The sequence below is a fragment of the Schistocerca piceifrons genome, chromosome 2 (genome assembly GCF_021461385.2).
Source record: "Schistocerca piceifrons isolate TAMUIC-IGC-003096 chromosome 2, iqSchPice1.1, whole genome shotgun sequence".
In the NCBI taxonomy this organism is placed as follows: Eukaryota; Metazoa; Arthropoda; class Insecta; order Orthoptera; family Acrididae; genus Schistocerca; species Schistocerca piceifrons.
The window spans coordinates 882831-897881 of NC_060139.1; the positions used below are offsets into that span (position 1 = coordinate 882831).

Below are 15051 nucleotides of genomic sequence, written 5' to 3' on the forward strand. Positions count from 1 at the left end.
GAATTGACTGTGGCATGATCAGTGTTTCCAGAACACACGGCTGTATTCATGAAAGCTTGATGCATCAGAATATTTGAACTCAGAACATATTCTACAATGATGCCAGGTTTACGTACGCTCTGTTACGAGTACCCATTGCTAGTGTGTGAAGCATCTACGAGAACGTGCTATGACAACTGTTACAGTTTTTAAATAAAACAAACGTTGTGTGATCTTAGGATTACCCGGCGAATTAACAGTTTGCACTGTTCTTGGGTCTCCAGCCGGGTGCAGTCGTTTTCAAACCATGATATTCCGACAGCGTTCCTTGCCGTCATCTTCAGGTGATACCTGCAGACTGAGCGTCTTTGCTTAATCTCCTCCCCTTTATACTCTGATCACTCCCCACCCCTTTCCCCGCGTCATGTCGCACGCCGCGCTGCGTGGAGTGGTGGTGGGGAGGGGCGGGCTGCTGGCTGCTGGATGCGAACTGTGGACCTTCAGATGTCCTGCGGCCTTCGTCGGGCGCGGAAGTCGCTTTGGGTCGGCGCTGTGCTCTTAGTTGGTTGAGTGCTGGGTCCCAGGCTTTGCTGAGGTAGAACCCGGTGTCTCTGTTGATCAGCCCATCACCTACAAGTATTTCAATCGCCTCATTTAGAACACAGTCCCAAAAACGACGAGGCCTGCCGTAAGACTTCCGTCTTCGCGTACTCCATAGTATCTCCAGTATCCATGTAATACTCCGCAACGGCAGATTTTGTAGGCTGCTTCAGTTCAGTGTGCCTTCTGTGTTCCTGGCATCTTTCTTCGATTGTCGGTACAGTTTGCCCGATGTATGCCTTACCACATTTACACGGAATACGTTAAACACCCGGTTTGCGGACCGCCACGTCATCCTTTACTACTGTACCTAGCAGGGCACGCGTTTTCGTAGGTGGGCGGAAGACACATTTGATGTTACACCGAGCCAGAATTCTGCCGATTTTGTTGGATACTTTGCAGGCATAAGGCAGGTACGCCATTGTCTTCTCGTCCTCTTCGTTCTCTCTTTGCTGGGCTTCTGCATTCTGCCTGGAAGCACATCCAATTTGACTCCCGTTATATCCGTTCTTCTTGAAAACGTCCTTAAGGTGGTTAAATTCTCCTTGTAGGCTTTTCTCATCCGATATTTTCGCGGGCCCTGTGAACCAGTGTTTGCAGTACACCCTCAGGCTGTGAAGGATGATGGCAGCTGGTAGTGTGGAGATACAGACCAGTGTGGGTTTCTTTCCTGTATACACTGTGTCCCCAAGTGCTACCCGCTTTGCGCTTGACTAGGACGTCCAGAAAAGGGAGTTCACCATTCTCTTCCATCTCCATGGTGAATTTGATGTTAGGATGCACAGAATTCAGATGTTGGAGAAACTCTTGAAGTTTTTCTCTTCCATGCAGCCATATCACAAATGTGTCATCAACATATCTGTAAAAGCTGCAGTTTCCAGTGCTTTCTCTTCGAAGTCCTGCATAAACAAGTTTGCTACCACTGGTGACAGGGGACACCCCAGGGCAACAACGTCAACCCAAAGTGACTTCCACGTCCGACGAAGGCCACAGGACATCTGATGGTCCACAGTTCGCATCCATCAGCCAGCAGCCTGCCCCTCCCCACCACCACTCCACGCAGCGCCGCGTGCGGCATGACGCGGGGAAAGGGGTGGGGAGTGATCAGAGTATAAAGGGGAGGAGATTCAGCAGAGACGCTCAGTCTGCAGGTATCACCTGAAGATGACGGCAAGGTGTGCTGTCGAAGTATCGTGCTTTGAAAACGACTGCACCCAGCTGGAGTCCCGAGAACAGTACAAACAAAACAAACGTTATTAACATTCTACATGTTCATTGTTAATGTCTACATATTTATGGCTCCAAATTGCAATGTATAACACGGCGGTGTATAAAGTAACTATGTCAGTAAGTAGGAAACAGCATGTTGTAATCGAGTTTTGAATCTGAAGAGGTCGTCAACACAAGTAGCACGCCTCCTTCAGCATGACAATGCTGGACCACACACGAGCGCTGCGACATCTGCTACAATCCAGTGCGTTGAGGTCACGTGGGTTCACTTGTCATCGACCATCCCTCCTACAGCGACTTGGCCGCATCCGATTTTTATCTGCTTCCAAAACTTAAAGAACGCCTTCGAGAACTTCCTTCACTTTGATAGTGATCAAGTGGTACAAGCAGAAGACAGGTTGCGGCTCCGTCAACAAAGTCAGACATCCCACGGTGACGGTATCAACATACTGGTCCCGCTGGAAGAAATGTGTTCGTGACCAAGGTGAGTGTGTTGAGAAATAAATATGTAGACATGAAGAATAAAGATATACGATGTTAATAACCATTCTTTTATTTAAAAAACCTTTAATAGTTTCCACATTAAGAAATGCGGAGGGATTATTTTCCAGCCCGGCATCGTATATTACTAACCGATTAAATCGGTTCATGGTCCGCAGTTTATGGAGCCTGTTTCATGTTTCCCAGTCCCCCAGTTGCAGGTTGCATACGTGTAGATTCCAAGGACAAAATTTCGTACAATTATTGACCGAATTTAAAAATTTAAAATGTTGTCGTCATCTACTCATTAAGAAGTATAACATTATGTTGTAGGTTAGACAAAGTATACAAATATTACAGTTGGAAACTGTACATCTGTCTCTAGGCAACGTAGCTCATAGGTACAAATTACCCAGACTGTATTTATCAAGTATTTGAGGATGGGAAGACTTAGCGATTTTCAAAAAACGCTAATCATAATTTCAAATCTTTTCTGAACCTATCCTCGCTTACATGCTTAATGTCAATTATTGAACACATCAACTGATTTGTAAAGCAATTAGACTTTTGAAGCTGTTTTATACGTAGGAATTCACGTCTTTAAAGAATCGGAGGTTCTACTGGTAGGGTATTGACATATTTAGTTCTTAGGTCACCTTACAATTCTTCCTCTGATGGTACGATGGGCGATCATTTTTGTGATCGATTTTAGGCCATTATTATTATTATTATTATTATGTGTGATTAGATCCTGTTGGATAACGCAAAGCTTCTTGATTCTTTTTCCTTTTTTTCTACACTACTTTCATTTTTTCTGCATGGGCTCTCTTCCTTTCCTCTGTCCATTATGTTGCTGCTTTCTTTGGAGCTTCGTTCTCTGACTTATCTTCCCATCTGTCAGCTTTATGCTTAAATACCTTTCTGTCCAAAATATCTGAATAATTTATCTGAGCTTTTTGTAGGTCCTTTTTGATCTCTTGTATCCAGGGTATAATTTTATATCCTTCTATGTATTTAAGAATTTTGTGCATAAGTCTTGTTTTCGGAAGCCTGGAGACGTGTCCATAAAATTTTAATCGCCTTTTTCTAATGTCTGCTGCAAGGTTGGACAATTTCTCAGTAGTTTGTCGAGATTGTAATCTATAGGTCTCTTCTGTTTGCTTTTTCCCTAGTATCTTAGTGTTTTTTCTTTTGTTACTTTGTTTTTTTAGGTAACCTTTTATGTGGACTATGAGTGTTTCACTGGCATACAGGACTTCAGGTTTTAATACTGTATTATGGTGCCTAATTTTAGTGTTTTTGGACAAGCATTTTTTTATAGTACACCTTGAAGATTTTTCCATAGGCTCTCTTTAGTTTTTGGAGGCGAATGTCTTGTGCTAAATTCTATCGCCCCGTAAGTTCAAGGACTTCACCTAAGCATTTAAAATATGAGACTCTATTGATATGACCATATTTTGTAGTCAAGTTTTGGGTGTCAGTTTTTGAGCTGATGGACTCAGATGTTAAGAAAAATATTTGCAGAGCAACTTTCTCTGCCCATTCCTGAACGGTTTCAACCTGTTCAATTGATATTAGCTCATAATCCACTAGTAAGGCTAAGTTGTCAGCAAAAGCTAAACATGATATTCTTAAAAATGGTTTTTTATTTCAGTCTTTGATCACAATATAAAGTCCTTTGACGATGACCGGTTTCAGTCAGTAATGACCATCTTCAGATCTGTTCTTCACCATGTCCTAATGTGATAAAGCCGTAATGGCATCGTCAAAACTCATAAATACTCTCAGCAAAGCATCGTCACGTAGAACTGGCCAGCTACAAAATGAAATTCTGATGTCATCCTTGACGCGCCCCATTTGTATAGGTTTCCAGCAGTTTTTATTCTTCAATTCCTTTTCCCATTCGCGGATGACCTTGTCCAAGGCAAGTCTGAATAAGAGAGGAGACACACCGTCACCTTGTCGGACGGCAGTTTAGATCAAGATGGGCTCGGATATTTCGACCGTGAATTTCACCTTGGAGGTAGTATCGGTCAGTGTTTCTTTGACGAGGTTAAGGGTGTTTGGATCTAACCCTTGTTCTTCTAGAATACCAAAAAGTGCTTATCTGTCAACTGGGTTGTATGCCTTTCTAAAGACAACAAACGTGCAAAGTATTGGGCTGTTTCTGACTGCTTTGTATTTCAGCACGGTCTTTAGGCCATTATGGTATTTAGTAATCCTTATATGCCCAGAACGTAAAGAAACACCCAAACAAATCATTAAACATAATGCTTAAACGGACTTGTTTCATAGTTACGTGAGGCAACATGGAAGTGTTCCCTGAAACATGAAATTAACATCTGTATGTATCACTTACACAAACGCCAACGAATGTCAGTCACAACATTCAGGTTCAAACTAATGTCTATGCACTTAGTACTAATTTCTAACTAGCGCAAAATGGTTTTGTGTGCTTCGAACAAGCTTAAATTTCTTTCGAAGAGGGAACATCGATTCGTCAAGATGGGGCAGGTGTGTAAGGAAGTGACGAGGACGCTGGAACTTTCTACTCACGTCGTCTTTTGCCGTCGGTGGTGCCGTTAGCCTCCCCTTCTTCTGGCTCCAGTTCACCTCGGCGGGCCTGCGTCATGAGGTGGATCATATCGTGGCGCACGATCCCCTGCTCCTCTCGCGTTTTAATAGTCTCGGTCAACATTGTCCTGAAGAACTCCACTGCTTTCATGTTGACGAACTGTGCACCTATTAACTGTCGCATGCAAAAATAAATAAATAGATCATATGAAACAATGCCGTTCTAGAGATCTTTTCAAGTCTCAAACATTACATGCAGACTGAAACGAAGAATGAAAAACTTGTATCAAGGCTGGGATCTGATCTCCTGCTGGCTAGGCAGGTGCGCCAACCACTACACCGCCCTGGCACAGTGGCTTCACAACACTGCACGGACAACTGCAGCACGTCTGCCTCCTCAGTCCAACTTCCCAGTCACGTCTCAGCCCACTTGGTATTCTCCCCTAAGCTAGAAAACCGTTGCAGAGGCTCTCTAACAGTACAGGAACAGCACCTCAACATCGGACAAAACCCAAGAACAGATGCCAGGGTGATGTAAAGGTTAGCGCATCTGTCTAGCCAACAGGGGCCCCGGGTATGAATACTGGCCTTGGTACAAATTCTTATTCGTCGCTTCAAGCTGCATATACAGAAAATAAATAAACACAATCACAAGGAATACAAGTAGTCATATACAATTAAATTAGTAACAACTTAATGTGCATAACATACCTGCATAAGCCTTGGCACTAGCATGTATCCAATTACCGTTCCCGATTTGATTGTTGTCAGCTCACGGCCCGTTGTATAGAATGTGTTGTTTGGTTCTGCCAAGGAGTCCACCTTTACTCCAAATGCAGTCGTCGCAATGACATCATTGGTCACGCGTGTGAATAGGTCCTTCATTTCCAGTGTCAATACCCGATTTCCTCCAGAAGGAACTGCAACATAATTACATACCGAATCACTAACTTTCTTCCCTAATTTATGTAGTTAGCTGGATGCCGTAACTTGCGACTGAGTCCCAGGTCTGATTTGACAATGTCGAATGAAATTATAGGTTAAGATAATACGAAAACTTTTTATAGCTAATTGAAGAAAAGGGTTAAGAATCGTATGTGTGAATTTTCCCGTCAAATGTTCCTGGTATTTCACAGGCGTCGAGACGTAGTGCAGGAGATCACCCGACCATGGCTGCCCTTTTATTGTCGAGGGAACCAAACACAGTAGCAATGGGACAAAAATGTGTCGACTATTTTGTCCTATTCCAAATAACATTTACTCGCTGATGACCCTCAGTTATACCTAAGTGCAAAATCAACAAATCTGAGCACAGCTGTCCAGAACGTAAATGCTTACTTACTTGTTCATAAGAATGGGTGGAGAATATGAGTGTAACCATCTAAAACGCAAGCAGTCTTAGTCACTCAAAAAGGCTCCAAGAATCTGTTCCACACTTAATCCGAAACAGCTTAGAAATACGCGTTTCTTTTTCTGAAAAGAATTTGGGGATAATTCTGAACCAACACTTAGACAGGGCTGAACACACAACTGCATTTTGAAAGAAGGTGTCAGCATCACTTAATTCCCTTCATAAATATAACAAAATATTTCCTTTCCAGCTTAAAACAGAAACTTGTAAAGTCTCTAATACTCGGCATCCTTGATCATGATGATCCTATTCTCCAAGCACTTTCGTATGAGAGCTCATGTCGCTGCAATTGGCGATGAACGCTTGTGTGTGATATTTTTGTGATCTACACTATTTCGACCATATCACTCCTGCCTATGAACCGTCATTATTATTACTTACCGATAAACGTAGATATTCTCACACGCTGCGTTTGCTGTGTCGTCCACTCAATCATTGGGCTCCTTCCTATTTATCTTTGCCCCTTACGTTACTGTCTGAGCGACTTATTTGAAACACTTGTTGACAATAAAATAATATTCTGTCTGTAACATTACACAACACTGCTATGTCCTCTAAACGTTTTCTGTCCCAGGAACGCGAATTTCGAACAATCGTCCTCATAATATGAGAGAAATGGAAATCTTTCAAGACAGCTCATGACCCACCATGTATCACAATATCTATCTCTTCTTGCAGCACAATCAACGCTCCCATCCCCACCACTTTTCTCTCCGCTAGTCTACTGAGATTCTCTTACTTCCTAATAGTCATTGTCCTATCATTGCAGTCGTCCCCTCTTTCATCATCCCTTCCTCTTCTTCTAATACTAAACAAGGTTTCAAAAGTGCTAAACAAAGCAGCATCACTCTTAATGCCTACATTTTATCATAATAATAACTAATAATAACTATTATTATTACTATTGCCAATTATTATTATTTTTTCAGATTAGATTAGATTAGATTTACTTTCATTCCAATTGATCCATAGTGAGGAGGTCCTCCAGGATGTAGAACATGTCATAAAAACAACAATACATGACAAATATTTACAACTCAAACAAATAAGCTAATGTACCATTCCACAGGCCCCAAGTGGAATGATCGTCATTTTTAATGAACACTATATGAAAGAACCATTTTATAAATACTAAAGCAATGAATTTAAAATAAAAAAGTTTTATTTATTTATTTATAAGGTAATAAACGTATAATACAACTAGTATAATACTTATTTACAATGAACACATTACTGCACTGAAATGGTGTAGAAGTTAGATTGTACTTACACACACACACACACACACACACACACACACACACACACACTTATTTACAATGAACACATTAGTGCATTGAAATTTTGCAGAAGTTATATTGTATTTATATATACACACACACAAATCAGTTGGTTCTACTGAGAAATTCATCAATGGAGTAGGAGTTGGCCACCAATAAAACCTTTAGGCTTCTCTTAAACTGAATTTCGTTGGTTGTTAAGCTTTTTATGGCTGCTGGCAAGTTACTGAAAATGTGTGTTCCTGAATAATGCACACCATTTTGTACAAGACTAAGTGACTTTAAATCCTTGTAAATATTATTCTTATGTCTAGTATTGATCCCATGAGTTCAGCTGTTGGTTTTAAGAAGTGATATATTTTTAATGACAAATTTCATCAAAGAATAAATATATTGGGAAGCAGTAGTTAGTGTCCCTAGTCCCCTAAACAGGTTTCTGCAGGATGTTCTTGAATTCACACCACATATAACTCTTACTGCACGTTTTTGTGTCCTGAAAACTTTAGCTTGGCTTGATGAATTACCCCAAAAAATAGTCCCAATATGACATTATGACATGAAAATATGCATAGTACGCCAGCTTTTTCATTTTTATATCCCCTATGTCTGAAATAATTCGCATTGCAAATAGAGAATTGTTAAGATGCTTCAGCAGTTCTGTGGTGTGCTCCTCCCAGTTGAATTTATTGTCAAGCTGTAATCGCAGAAATTTAAAACTGTCCTCTTCTTCTATCTGCTTGCCATCATATGTTAGGCATATACTCGTGAGACACCCCTTCACCCCTTACAAGTTCTGAACTGCATGTAATGTGTTTTTTCAAAGTTTAGTGACAAGGAATTGGCTAGGAACCAGTGATTAATGTCCATAAATATTTTATTAGCTGATCTTTCTAAGACTAAACTTGATTTGCTACTTATTGCAATGTTTGTATCATTGGCAAAAAAAAACGAACTTGGCATCTGGTAATGTTACTGATGAAAGGTCATTTAAATACACAAGAAAAAGTAAGGGTCCTAAAATGGAACCTTGTGGGACCCCACATGTAATTAGTTCCCAGTTGGATGATGCCAGATAGCTTGATACATGTCTATTTCCTAATAACATCCATTGTTTCCTGCCAGAGATATAAGATTTGAACCATTTTACAGCATTTTCTGTTACACTACAACATTCTAATTTACTTAAAAGGATATTGTGATTTACACAGTCAAATGCCTTTAACAGATCAAAAAATATACAAGTTTTCTGCAAATTTTTATCTAATGAATTAATCACATTTTCACCGTAAGTGTAGACAGCCTTCTCAATATCAGAACCCTTTAGAAATCCGAACTGTGACTTTGAAAGTATGTTATTTGAGATAAGATCGTTATGAAGCCGACTGTACATTACTTTTTCTAAAATTTTTCAGAATGCTGGCAACAGTGAAATTCGACGGAAATTTGATGCTATTTCTTTATCTCTCTTCTTAAGCAGTGGCTTAACATCAGCATATTTTAACCATTCAGGAAATATTCCACTGATAAACGACTGGTTACACAGATAGCTTAATATGCTACTTAACTCAGAATTACATTCTTTAATTAGCTTTGTTGATATTTCATCATACCCACTAGATGTTTTTGAGTTTAAAGATTTTATAATGGACATTACTTGTGTTGGGGTAGTGAGGGTCAAATTCATATTATAGAAGTTACTTGAAATGCGTGGTCTGAGGTATTCCATAGCAGCATCTACAGAAGCTGGCAACCCCATCTTTTCAGTAACAGTTATAAAATGTTTTTTAAAAAGTTCTGCAACACCATACACATCTGTCACCAATGCATCATTTACTCTTAATGCTATTTGTTCCTCTTAATGTCTGGTTCTACCAGTCTCCTACTTCACTACATCCCATATTGTCTTTATTTTGTTATCTGATATGACTCTCTTTTCCTTGTAATATATTTGTTTTGGTGTCTGTATTACAGTTTTTAATATTTTGCAGTATTTCTTGTAATGTGCTGTAGCATCACCATCAGAACTGTTTCGGATTGACAGATACAGTTTTCTTTTTGTTTTACAAGATACCTCTATTTCTTGAGTAATCCATGGCTTCTTTGTAGACTTTGCTCTAACCTTGGTTAGTTTTGGGGGAAAACGGTGTTCAAATAAGGTAAGCACTTTATTAGCAAAAGTGTTATATTTTTCAATCATGGCATGAGCTCTGTAAAAACGACTCCAGTGAATGTATCTGAGGAGTATCCTAAAATAATCAATTTTTGGCATATTGATTACCCTCTTGAGCTCAGATTCAACAGATTTTATATCCTGTTCAGTATTAACATTTAACAGAAGGAACTGCATGTCATGGTCTGAGAGGCCATTGGCTATCGGTTTTACAATATAATTTTATTCATTGGACTTTTCTATAAAGATATTAACAATGGCTGCTTGTGAGCAAGTGGCTATCCTAGTGGGGAACTTTACAGTGGGAATTAAGTTGAATGATAGTGTTACTAACTCAAATAAGTTCTTATTGGGAGAGTCTTTAAGGAAATCTACATTGAAATCACCAGCAACCACTATTTCTTTGTTTTTGGTTATTAAATGGGCCAGTACAGCTTCAAGGTGGTTTACAAACAGATTAAAGTTACCTGCAGGTGTTCGATATACACTTAATATTATGAAGGATTTTTTGTGAAATTCTACTTCTGTTGCACATGCTTCCATATGCTGTTCTAGGCAAAATTTATAAATGTCAATGTTCTTAAACTTATGACAGTTCCATATGCTGTTCTAGGCAAAATTTATAAATGTCAATGCTCTTAAACTTATGACAGTTCCTGATGAATGTGGCAACTCCTCCTTTCTCCATTTCTCATCTACAAAAGTGAGATGCTAACCTAAACTCTGTAACACTTAAAAGTTATATACCAGTGGTCACATGATGTTCAGAGAGGCAGATTATGTCAACTGGGTTTGAAGACTCTAATTCATCTACGCAGACAATTAATTCATTCATTTTATTTCTCAGTCCTCAAATATTTTGATGCAATAAAGATAGCTGACATTTCACATTGACTGAGTTAAATTTGGGTGGAGTTAAAATATCTGATGACTGTTGAAAATTCTTAACCAATATCTGTTTATGCTGATGTAATAAGCTATAATTATGTTTTTTGGTTTCTTTCTCAAACTGAAGGTTTGTCTCAGTCCTAACCTCTCTTAAAATTTGGTTTCTTTCTGTCCTCACTACCCTAAAAAAGGGTCTTTTCTGAACCCTATGACTTCTGGTATTTTATCACTCACGACAGTCATAATGCAAATTATTATTGTTGTAACTGTTGTGTAACATTTCTTGATGTGTTGTCCCTGGTCAGATGTAAGAGACGACCTTAAGGCCTTAATATAGTCAGGCTAAACAGACAGTGACTAAATAAATAAATAAATAAATAAAACAACATAAACATCATTCCAGCAAAAGCAATGTTTATTTATCTGTATAATCTCTGCGGAATATGTTTGAACCAATATCGTTTTGCTAATGGTGTTGTACTGATTGCATCTAACGCAGACAAATTTCGACAACGAATGGAAGAGCGAAAAGGAAAGTAAGCTTTGAAGGAGGTTTGAAAGTCAGTTTAAGTAAATTAATATGTAAGCAACGCATCGAAAAGAAAATCGTACAGGAAACGAAGTCAGAATACTAGTTGATGACAACGACAGATAGGTAAGAAACAGAAAGAAACAGAAGAGTAAAATCCAAATAGAGTTTTAAGATTCCTATGTGTATTACCATGGAATTGTAGCGTTGAGATTTGTACGTTTAATGTGAAAAGCATACGAAAATCGAAGACTGACCATTGTGGAATGGAGATATTATTGTTAAGATTTACCAGGAGATACACGAAAACAAATATGTGATCCATGGAAAAGACAGGAGCTTATAAACGTCTCTATCACTACAATTAATTTGTTGTGCAATGTTACAGACTTTGCCTCAGTCTGGATTCCTTCTTGGCAGTCTTTCTGGAGCATATAATTCTCGCGTAGTTCAGTCAGCGGGAAACGAGCGTTCTTAGCGAAATAGAAGTACGGAGGATTAATGTTAGAAAGGTGCTTTCGTTCCTCGTATTTTAAGAAGGAAACGAAGATAAGAGTTCAATGATCCATCGAAAGCAAGGTTATTAGAGATGGAACACAAGCTCAGATTACGAAAGGATCTCGAGGAAATCGTTTGTGCCGCTTTTTCAAAGGAACCATTCCACCAATTACTTCGAACGATTTACGGCGATCATGGGAAACCAAAATCTGGATTGCCGGACGCGTATGTGAACCTTCGTCCTCCCGATTCCAGGTCCAGTGTCGTAGCCACTGCACCACCTCGCTCGATCTTTTTTTTTTTAAACAAAAACACAAGTTACAAGTTCTGTTTGTGGCAATACTTTAGCTTTTGTCTGGAAACGGTTATGCACTACTGTGATATACTGCAATGCCGTGAATAAAGAGCCAAGTCCGGTGTAGCGTTGAAAGAAACCCAGCAAAAGGCGAAAACCAGACATTGTCCAAGTCCGCAGCGTAGGTCGCAACAAATGGGTAACCGGCGCGTATGTTGTAAGCGTGTAGACTGAATACGACAGCCGTTTGTTGTCGCAGACAGGCAAGTAGGTATGCTTCTTTGAGTTGGGACAGCAAATTCAAAACGAGCTTATCGTAATATAAACTCTGGGGCTTAGCCAACAGTAGTCTTGATATGTGATACACGGTATCGTCATGCATGCATGTCTCATCTGAGGTTAACCGAATTCGATGGGCGCTGCTTACCGATGGAGTAGCGCCAATGGCAGCATGCAGTGCTCATGGTTGTCGATAAGCCACTCGTGTTGGGGAATAAGTGGATTCTGGGGAAATCGGGTCTTGGTGTAGACTCTTCTCGCCGTGTGTTGGCATCTAACAAGGGCTCAGGGTTCGCCGGCCAACTCTAGCAGGTAGTGTGCCGGAAAGTCGTAGGGAATATGGAATATGTGCCGTCCGTCGAAACCTTCTGCAAGGTTTGGTTTTTACCTCTCTGGTGGAATCGCTGGTTGTGTAGGACCTCTTTGCCAGAGAGGCTTGTGGTGCATATGTGGTCGGCGAGGCGGCGAGTGGCGGGCAGCGGAAAGTCGTGAGTCAGCAGCGGCAGCAGGAAGGTGGCGAGCGGTGTCCTGTACTCAGAGCAGCCAATGCGTGTGCCAGAAGACGGCCTGGCCGCGCCTGGAGTGATGGCGAGGCCCAGTTGTTGTTGGGAACCGTTGTTTACGAAGCTATAATTTGCAAAGGGGCTCCCCTTCTGCATGCAAGAGCGTTTCGATTGCACAATTCCGTTGTTGCCCGAAAGGGATCGGCGGGTAAAGCAACGGTTGGAGGTCTGTGCAGCCGTCACTATGCTATCACTGCGCCCTGACTGCATCGACACACGAGTACTGGTAGATAACTCCACATGAAGCTGAGCAACCTTATTATCGAGTACTTGCCCATCTGTGTGTTTTAGTTGTTCATCTTGGAAAGTGGTAACTGAGTCTGCGCTTGTGGAGCGCTATTACTTCCACTATTTCGTAACTGGTCATTTGTTTGGTTTTACTACTCATGTTACAGAGATGTCATTGAGTCTGCCCTGGTGGGGCCCATTATTTGTATCCACATGTGGGTCAGTGGTAACTGATTTCTGCTTCAGGTCGTACCACGCCAATTGAGTTATGTGAGTAATTTATAGCCAGGAAGTGCGGGAAAGACTGACGTGTTAAATGAAACAAGATGGCAAGATTACGGCTCTCTAAACCCACTAAGGTAGCACCGGATGAATTCTAATGCTGCAGATTTGTTCTTGAGTTAAGTAATTACCTTCTGTAATTGAACTATCCACGCGTCTTAATTTGGTGTTCACCTGAAGAAGTTTGCACCTAAACTAGTTTGAAATGCAGTATTTGCCTCATAATGCGGCAACTGCGTATCCCAGCCACTAGACAACGAAACCAGGCAAAACTTTTAATATTTCAGCTCTGAGTCACAGGGTACGTAGTTGGAGCACCATCACCTCATTTCGTTTTTATTTTAGGAAGCCTGCACGGATAATTTGTAGTGGCTTGATGTGGCCTGGAGCTGAATTCCCTCACACTTCACTGGTGTAGTTCATCACTGGCCGAATGCTTTTCCTGTAGATGTAGAGCCCACAACTGACTGACGGTGAAAACCTCTCATTGAGCAGTGGATAAGGCGCGCCGACCCGCTGCGTCCTTTCCGTGTCCACGTGACTGATTTACTCCTGCCTTGTGAAATACTGTTCTAAAAAGATCACTAGGTTCTTAAAGAATTTGGTCCGTTCATTCGGATGTCCAAAGACATTGGTGACCGCTGGCAGACGACACTTGGTGAGGAGCATGGCTCGGTTTTTGGCGACACTGAAACTGACCCTCCGGTCCCCAGCTCATTGTTCAACATGGTGGAAGGTATCTTGCAGTTGGCGCCGCACAACAATCGGCCTCCTGCTGTGCGTGAGAGTACGTCGTCAGTTTACGTGGCGTTCGTGACTGTCAGTGAATCTGGGAAGCCTGTTGTGTGAGCTACTCACGTCACCGCACCTAAAAACGGAGCTCTGTAGTACCCCAGTGTTAATGTCCCATTCGCTAGACATCATTTCTCCATTAAGAACGATGAGGGTGCAGTGCTCAAGATAACTGTGGACGTGTTCGACAAACACTGGTGAGAGGCCCTGTACGGAAAGCTTATACAGCAGCTCACGGTGCCAGACGCTGTCAGACGCCTTTGGCACATCCAAAAACAAACACTTTATTTTTAAAAGCTAGAGTAGCCTCCTCTGTTACGGATAACATCTACTGAGTAGTTGGGTGCTGCTGGCGGCAGCCAAATTGCTCATCAGGTAACACGCCGCCTTGCTCCATAAGCAGGGTGTCTTGCAAGGGAGATATGCTGCCACCGTAACCGCGTGTTTCCAGGCTTGAGGGAAATTCTTCTGGGTGAAGATGACATAGAACAACTTCATGACGTAGGTAATCGCCGCCGCTGAATGTAAATTCAGAGCTCGGTCCGCGATGTTGTCATGCCCGAGAGGTTTGATAGTTGGAAGACGTCGCAGATGACCTCCCTCTCAGTGGCTGGCCGAATAGCGTCTTCGGAAAAGTCATCGACAAAGAAGATTTGAAACCTGTCTTCAACAAGCTGCATGTGCGGAAGGTCGATTGATCGCTCAAGAGACTGAAGATGACTTTAGAGAACATCAGCCAGTGCTATGGCTTTGGCACACGGCATATTTGCCCTGCGGTGTACCTAAAGGAGGAAATCGAGGGCGTTACTTGGTGAAGCGACGATCCATCTCCCTAGGCTGGGCATGCGGTTTCATGATGCCGAATTTGCCCTCCCACCGCTCGATGCGAAGCTTGATTGGGGCGGCTTTTACTTGTCGATGCAGGAGGCTGAACCGACTCTTGGCGGCCAGGTATCTGGCTAGGTGCCTCTTC

At 41.4% G+C, this 15051-nt stretch overlaps 1 protein-coding gene across 1 annotated transcript in view; it reads right to left on the minus strand.

The window, feature by feature from the left end:
- The window catches only part of LOC124772841 (cytochrome P450 9e2-like), an 86029-nt gene that overhangs the window by 36498 nt on the left and 34480 nt on the right, over positions 1–15051 (minus strand). Inside the window, exons 4-5 of the mRNA XM_047249354.1 lie at positions 5575–5783; positions 4846–5038 (exon numbers count right to left, since the gene is read on the minus strand). Coding sequence (XP_047105310.1) covers positions 4846–5038; positions 5575–5783 — 402 coding nt within the window. The remainder of the gene's footprint in view (positions 1–4845; positions 5039–5574; positions 5784–15051) is intronic.